The 8572-nt window shown below is 43.7% G+C and overlaps 1 protein-coding gene across 1 annotated transcript in view; it reads right to left on the bottom strand.

Annotated features, from left to right (window-relative positions):
- Window positions 1-2572: 2572 nt before the first annotated feature.
- Window positions 2573-8572, bottom strand: part of RASSF8 (Ras association domain family member 8) — a 17432-nt gene continuing 11432 nt past the window's right edge. The window contains 3 exon segments of the mRNA XM_009648753.2: window positions 2573-2694; window positions 3842-3986; window positions 7748-8572. The exon segment at window positions 7748-8572 is cut by the window's right edge and continues 29 nt beyond it. Of these exon segments, the coding sequence (XP_009647048.1) occupies window positions 2573-2694; window positions 3842-3986; window positions 7748-8572 (1092 nt within the window).

Genomic DNA, 8572 nt, shown 5'->3' with positions numbered 1-8572 from the left:
CATCTGTGGGAGATGGACCAGTCACAAAGCATGACAAAAACATTAACTGGGTAAATATGCTCATCTGCCTTAAAAATACTTCATCTAGGTAGAAGACTGAAATTGCAACAGGCTTCTCCTTGCGTTTCCCCCCACCCCCATGCAGCATAATTTGGGCCAGACTTTGCAAGGTGCTGAGTGCCTCAGTTCTCTAACATCAAGAGGTGCTGAAGATGCAAGATATCCACTGGAGAGGGCAATTTTATTCCTGTAAATTGAACCCAGAATGTAAGGCATATATACTCAAGTACCTTGGACAGATATTGTCCCCAAACTATGTATATTTTACACTTTTATATATATATATATATACACACACACATTTTATTTTTTTTTAATACAAAGTTATGGGCACAGTAAACATGAGCACAGAATTGTGATAAACTAACAGTAAAATCTGTGAGCACTGCAAAGATTCCTCAGGTAGGAACATCTCATTTTCCAGTTTGCTCACAAGGGAGAGAAAAAAAAAAAACCCACCAAACCATCTGATAAGTTAAAACAGTAAAAATTCAGAATCCATTTGGAAAGGTCTTTTATATATTCACAGCCTTATCTGTTGCTGTTAGTCTACAGCAGCATTTTTAGAATATATGATGCCATTAATAAGTGGAAAGGGAAAAAATGCATTAAACACTCGAGTCCTTCATCTTCTATTATATCTTATAAAACTTCCATTTGTCAGGAAGCTCCTTTTTCAAAAAAGGAAACTTCAATGAACATTTATCTGCACATCAGTAAATCAACACAAAAGGATGCTAGGAGTTAAGAATTCTTAAGTATTTTCTATGGCAAAAAGCTTGGAGTTTCCTACCAGTGGCACAATCCTGACCCTACCAAAGACATCAAGAGTTCTCTCATTTTGCCAGTGACTGAAGTGCAGGTATTCAATACTGCAGTGAAAGCACGGTGACCCCCTCTCACGTCAAGGGGATCTCAAAGGTGGGGATGACAGTATGGGTTGTGTTAGAACAGGAAATCCAAATGCAGCTGCAGGGAAAGCCCATCCCTTCTTTAACTCATCCACGAGGCCAGCCTCCTAACGTGCGCAAAGTGTCCCACTGATGCCAGTCACTTTCTCTACAAACGTGGTGTCAACTTTAGCAATCTAACTTCAAGGCCTGTAACCAACATGCTCCTTGGTGGTGTCTTACTGTCTGCATGGAAGCCATTTTGTCTAATCCTTGCGTAGCTTTGATTGCATTAAGAGTGACATCAAGGTACAATGCTGTTCTCTTTTCAGATTTTTTGTAAAAAAGGTCTACCAAATGTGTGAACTTCCTGTTTGTAAGCTTTATGTTCTGTAAGCGACTGAGCAGCAATACACCTTTCAAAGGGGCTAAATGCCTACCACTGAACACTGGGGACCTGGTATGAAATCCTGGCCCCACTCAAGTCAGCAGAAGCTCTGCTATTGACTTCATGGGACTCTGCCATGTTTCTTCCCTCCACAAAACTTGAGTGAATTTTGGAAGGCTGGAAGAGAATTCTCATTTGTTTTTGTGGTTTTTTTCTCCTCCAACAACACGACTTACCGCAAAACAAGAACACTGTAATGGCTAGTGGAAAAAATAAAGTACAAAATCACACACAGTGAAAGCCTCCTATTCTCTTTTGGTAAGATATATGAAGACAACTTCTTACATTGTTCTTTTCTCAAAAGGCATATACAATGTGCCAAAATATTTCAAATATACATTCTATATAATAAAATATCATCTAACTAGTGCATCCTCAATCATATGCTGGAAATATTTTTACCAAGCCAAGGTTTAAATTCCATAAATCTTTTGAACGCTAGGTGCTTCATTCAAGGCAGATTCAACAGCAAGTAAATCCCACAAGCTCACTTTTCAAGCCTTAAAAGGTTGCAATGGATGGAACATGACGTATTATGACTCACAACAGAAATTAACAAAGTTGGTGGTGAGAAACCATTTTAATGGTTCAGCACTCCACAGAACTCTGCATTGCAAGTTGTTGTACTTGATCAAATGGTGGATGGTTGTATGCGCAAATTAAAGTCACCTTGTCAGACTGACATACAACCACACGTGATTATTCACAAGTTAAAAATAAAAATATAAAAGGTTGACATTCACACGTCCATTGATTAAAGGGAATAAATTAAACCTCAGGTAAGTTGCATACATGGTCTCCTTCACCCTCGGTCTTTTATTTATGCCTATACATGGAACAATACTTTCCCAAACACTTCTGAAGTGGCAAAAACAAATGAAGGTTTTTGCACTCTAGCTGTGTTGACAGCAAGTTCATCCTTGCCAATTATGAATCGAGACAGTTCCTCTGTCTCTTTAGCATCAGTGCACAGGGTATGGCTCCAAGTGGTGTGTTGGAGGAAGAAGAAAAAACATATGGTGGCTTAACCAAAAAAAAAAAAAAAAAAAAAAAAAAAACAAAAAAATAAAATAAAAAAAAAAAATCTTCTTCCAGTCATCATTGGCAGAATAAAACAAAAGTGTATCTTGTCCAGGGTACCTTGCTAGGTCCTCTCCAGAAGAGGTATGTACTGTCATACATAAATGCCCTCCGGGTTAAAACCAGATGACAGGGGATTCTGTAGAATCCGAAGGTTACTGGGGAGTTGCCTCGATGAGCCAGGGCGCTTCAGTGACCCAGACTGAAATGTTGGCTCTGCACAAGAAAAAGGGCAGTTAGAAAGTCATCATCAAGGGCGATGCCAGCAGGACATCTCTCTTCTTCCTGCTCTGTGCAGTGTGCGCTTAGCGAGTACAGGGAAACTATTACCACGTGCAACAGAAACTTCAAATGCCTGACTAGGAAGCGATGGGATTTAAGGTGCGCCCCTCCTCCTCGTTTCAAAACAGAAGGATTTACCCACTCAATATAATTACCCTCCCACAAGGAACATGCACATGGATACATGCAGTACATTTGTACAGTAACGTGCAGACAGAGCTTGTACCGGTATGTAACTCAATGCTTCAGCTTCCTGCCCACTTACAACCACGCTTCACACAAATGCTGACATGTAAGGCCCGGTTGTCTTTTCTTCTCTCCCTGCCTCCCTAGCCTCCCAATGCCTTTTGGTTAGAAAGTCTTCTGAGAGGAGGGACAGAACCAGCTACGGGGAATGCTGAGAAACAGGCCCCTTGCAAGCCGGGTGCTAGGTAAAGCACACCCCAGCAAAGGAGTTTCTGCTTGTGCCACACCCGTGACACGCATTCAAAGGGCTCCCACGTGCCTGCCTAGGAATTTCTGAATTCAGACGCGGGCGCGTGCAGAATGCACTGATCTCACTAGGGGCAAAGTCAATTTGCACGTGCCCTAACAGCCATCTGTGCAGGACTTCGGGATGGCTGGCAGCCCAGCTGGATTAGCTCCTGCTCCTGTGCGGCTGCTCTCTGGGATTTCTTGAGATCCAGACACGTTCCTTTTTCTACTTTGACAACAAATACCCCCAGAAGAGGAAGAACCCAGATGAACAGCAGTGTCAGACACGCAGTCGTGTGGTGTGCCAGCTTACATGCCTGCTGCTGTAGTGGCCACACTTGAAAGCTACCAGCCCAGTGGGTTACTGATGGGACAAACGCATGCCCAGGCACAGCGGGAGAGAGGGTATCTACATACTGAGCTTTATTTACAGCTTTCTAAGCCCTTGGAATGAAAAGAAATATTTGACACTGTGCTTTCTTAACATTTTGCTAACTTCTTTGCTAATAGAGCATTCACTTGACATATGAGTACCAGCATTAATGCATCAGGTTAACACATTGCCATCCCTTTCTCCCGCCCACCAAAAGCATTCTGAGCGCTGCACCTCTCTCAATCTCCACATGTGGGGCCTCCACCTCAACGGGGTCTGCTGGCAGCACCGTGACCTTGGTTCCTGTTTGCTGGATGAACTGCTGGAGATTGACCTGTCGCAGCTCCTTTGTCAGTTGCTCCAGTTCTTGTTCCCTGTCCTGTCAGGAAAGAGAAAATGTCTGCTGAGCAGCGGAGAGCATAAAGCAGCATTTCAAGACTCTATTTGCAATTGGGCAACTAACTCTTCTCCTTTTGGTGAGAAACCATCCAATTTTTAAATTCAAATGTAAACGGAGAAGTTGAAAGGTATTTTACTCTCATAATTTAGAAGGTGAATCAATGCTCGCTGCTACTTATCAGCGGTTACTACTGGTCTGTTTATATTGATTCTTGGATGACTACCAGATGTTTCTCATATCGCTCCCAAAAAATTTTGGCACAACAGCTGTGAGCAAATAAAGGTAATAGTGGGCAGTCCGAAAAAATACATCAACTGAGCATCAGTCTGGCACCAAATCTTAGCTCTGCCAGAAGTGCCCAGTGTGACTTGGACAGCTCATTTAGTTCTTCTGCTCCCAGAAGGACAGTAATTCCCTTCTCTTCTCTATTTAGAGTATAAATTTTTATGGACAGAAATCTCTCACTCTGCAAGCGTACTGTGTTTTGTACAAAGAGGGCAAATCCTGGCTGGTTCACCGCCCCTTCACAAGCGCAGAAAATGATCATTTAGGGTCTTCCTCAATGCTCTGTAATTCTAGCATGATATACAAAACCTACAGCTCTGATAGAGTATGACGGCCCTAGACTACAGTTATTTCCCCACCAGGTCTAACTTCACGAGCAGGCGGCTGCACGTGGTACTTGGGCTTCACCTATTTGGACACACAGGGGATGGGCCAGCTGCCTAGGTATGGGCAGATGCCAGGCAGCACGTCTGCAGGCGCCTCCCTGCAGTGCATACTGCTAACATCTTCATTTTGGCAAAAGATGGAGGTTGGGTCAACCTTCTTTTCCCTACTCACCTCATGTAAGCAGAATTATACATGAACTCATGCAAGGATTGGGGGAGGAGAGTTTTGTGGATCTGTTCTAGGAACAGTCCCCAACAGCACAGCCCTTATTCGCTTTGAACTTGCAGTAAGGTCACAGTTGAGGCTGAATTCAACAGCTAGTATGAAAACTAACACAACTGGATCCAATGTCTAAATTAGGACTTTTTCAATGCCAATTGCTTCGTCACTGATGGGTGTGTTTGACCTGTTCAGTCAACGCGTATCACGTGGTTGGTCTCAGCTTCCCATGCTAGACTTGGGTTTCCATTCATTGGCTATGAGCTTTTGGACTAACTGGACTGAGAAATGGAAACCAGGCCACCTCCAAATTTTGAGACGATTCTACAGAAAAATTCTTCAATTTACTTTAGGCCTATGAGACTCTACAACTGGGCATCTGGGGCACAGGAAATTCTCAACTGTCTTTACTTACTACAACATTAGTTCTACAGCTATGTGTTTTATGAGACTGCAACAAAGTTACCACTGAAGGGAATTCCGTTTTTTTTAAAAAAACTGAATCACCGAAACATGCAGGTTAGGAGAATTAACATCATAAATAACTTGTTCTTGCCATTTCCCAACTTTCACAGGAAATAAGGTAAAAATGTTTAGTATCACCTCAAATCCTACTGGCTTAAGCTCTTAAATTTAGTATCTAATGGTGAAATTTTAGTCAGATCTTTTACCTGAAGAAGGGTGAGATTTTGGTTTTTTGGTTTGGTTTCGGGTTGTTTTTTTTTCCCACTTAAAATCTTTCTCTAGAAATAGAGAGAGCAGAGTGCTGCATCTGATGCTTAACTGAACATAGCCTCGTGCTGTTGGAAAGTAGTGTTATTGAGGCGGCTAGAGGAAAGGCATGAAAGAGAAGAGTAGGACAAATTACTAGTCATTTCTCACATGCCACTGAAAAACGCCACCTTCCTGTTCTTACCGCTTGAAATCTAGCGAACCAAAATTTTCTTTCCTTCCTTACTGAACGGCCTCTAAAAACACCCACGCTCACTCTTCTGGTTCCAAATCAGCAGTTCTATGCATGTTACTACTTAATTTTCAGCATGCAAGAAAATATTTCTCTATTTCCTCTGCCCAAAACTGTATAATACAGAGCTGAGTTTATTTTCTCCTGGACTTCCAGATTAGTGCACCTTTAGGTTTAGGACAAGTTTGGAAGATCTGAATTGAATGGAAACTTTCCCGAGAAAGTGAAACCCTAGCCTATGAAAAAAACAAAGTGAGAAAGACTTTGAACTCAATCGCAGCCTCACTGAATGTTACTGAGGATAGGTAAAAAATATAAAGAGGACTTGATGCTTTCAGTTAGTGCAAATCCTTAAGTGTAGTGTGTCTGGAAGCTTAGGGTAGATAAATATGGCCAAACCTGCTTATAGTTTTCATCCATTTTGCTTTGGAGGAGAAGATTACATTTTTTCGTCTCCTCATTTAGTAAAAACAGCTTATACTGGCATAGTTATAGGTGCTTAGGAGTAAGGATGCAAAATCCTTTTACATATTCACAGCAGAATCGCCTTACTGCCACTGCAGCACTGTGGAACACAGTAACTGCGAATCCCAGGAATACAGCAAGAATCGCAGCTCAAACTGATGCGTGGTGCCTCAGTCCTATCTTACGTGGCACATTAAAATCCCAGGAGCCACAGACTTTCCTTCACCTCATCCAACTAGCAGCTGGATTTCCATTTATATTTATTCTTTCATGCTCTAACAAGTTCCAAGTGATATCATTAACTTTGGCAAAGAACCAGAGACTGGATTCTCTTTTGACACATGTGCCACCAGCACCTGAGGTGTAGAGAAAATAAAATCCTGAACACCAGCAAGTCAGACAGGAAAAGGGAGATGCTATTCTTTAAAGCAAAAGCCCTGCAAGCTAACAGTTATTTTAGCTCTACATCCATCTACCCAGGTGCTGCTTTTGGCCTGTTCTTTTTAATTCATCTATTTTGGTGGCAGACAAATGTAGCAAGAATCAGAAGTTTAGCCTCAGAAAAGGCTATGATGGTGCAAATTTCCCTGAAATTTAACAATATGAAGCACTGAGCTGCCAAGATCTAAGTCCTCAGTCCTCGAGATAACTAACCCTAAATCAACAGGGGTTTGAAGACTAATACTTTTAGAGGCGTTAGGCCAAGAGCACTGTGGCCCCCCTTTAGCACCCAGCAAACTCCCTCTAGCCCTAAATGCGCTATTTTTCATGCAGGAGATATCACCTGTCTGAGGTGCAGAAGAGCCCAGACCCCCTAGCACGGGAGCACCTCACCAGAGCTAGCGAGCGCTCCCTCTCAGCAGGGCGAGGTGGCTAGGTGCACTGCCACGGCTGCAGCCACGCTGCCCTCAGCTAGTTTGGCTGACATCAGCTCTGGCATAGCTCTATCATGGACCACCGTGTGGTGAAGATACGCTTCAAATGATTTCTCAGAGGTGACCGGGCAGTCAGGGAATGGTAGCAAACCAAAGCTGTAACCGATGGGAAAGAAACTGAGCCAGCACGCAGATAAATGAAAGGTGGCGTGGCACTCCGCCCTAGCCCTGCGGGCCACCCAGGCCTCCCAAATGGCCAGGAACACATCCACTGCTGGTTTATCCTGAGACAAAGAACTAACTACTGTTTTTCTTTTCAGCTGGTTTGAATGAGTAAAAGACATGCAGATGAAATGAAAATTGTCTGCTCTTCAAAGAAACCTGAAATGCAGTTTGAAAATGAAAGCAATGCTTTCTTCCTTTTACCCAAATTCACTGTGGAAACTTTCTTGTGTTTTCTTTCAGGGGCTCCAAATCTGTGTGTGAGAAATTTGTTAGTTGGGTCTTTGACTTTTCTTCGCTACGGATAAAAAGGACATTCTTACCTGTAACCGTTTGGTAGCTTGGCCCAAAGACCTTTCTACAGCTTTAATGCCATTCTCCAACCTCAGACTCTGCTGGCCCTGGATATCAATTTCACCCTTCACCTTCTCGATCTTTTCCTTGACCTCTTCTTCGTTCACTTGGGACTCCTGAACCTCCCGCTGCAACTTCTCTGCTTCCAGGCCGCTTTCCATGTTGTGGATCTGAGACACGTAGTCCTTCAGCTTGCTCTCGCACTCCAGGATCCTCTGCCTCATCTCCTGCAGCTGCTCCTTCAGCTGTTTTTCATTCTCCTGTTCGATCTGCAGCTCGTTTTCCCAGAACTCTTCCTCTTCAATCTCCACTTCGTTCCTTTTGATCTTCTGCTCTAGCTTGAGGATTTCTTCTTCCAGGCTGGAGTTATACTTTTGTTCCCAGTAGCGGATCTCGGCTTCGTTGGACTCCAGCTGTTTCTCAATGCCCTGAAGTTTCTCCGTCTGGAGGTGGATTAATTTCTTCAACTCATCCGCCGTCGTTTTGCAGTTGTTGAGCACCTTTTGCTTGAACTCGGATTCTTTGCTTTTCCCAAAGATGTCCATTAACCCTTTAGCCCCGCCGGTGAAGGTGAGGGATTTCCTTTTTGGCTCCCTCCTCTTCATGGATTTGTCGTTGGGAGGCCGCAGCTTGGCCAGGGGAGGTAAGCTTTGCCGATACAGAGTCCTCTCCGGGATTCGAGCCACGCTATCCGACGTCGGCCTCTCGCTCAGGGAGGGCCCGGTGCGGCGCAGGATCAGCTGCACGTCGCTCGCGTACTGTCCCCACTTGTTCAGCGACACGATGGGGTTTTC

This window comes from Egretta garzetta, unplaced genomic scaffold (assembly GCF_000687185.1).
Source record: "Egretta garzetta isolate BGI_Z169 unplaced genomic scaffold, ASM68718v1 scaffold81, whole genome shotgun sequence".
NCBI classification, from domain to species: domain Eukaryota; kingdom Metazoa; phylum Chordata; class Aves; order Pelecaniformes; family Ardeidae; genus Egretta; species Egretta garzetta.
This window is presented reverse-complemented; position numbering and strand designations above follow the sequence as displayed.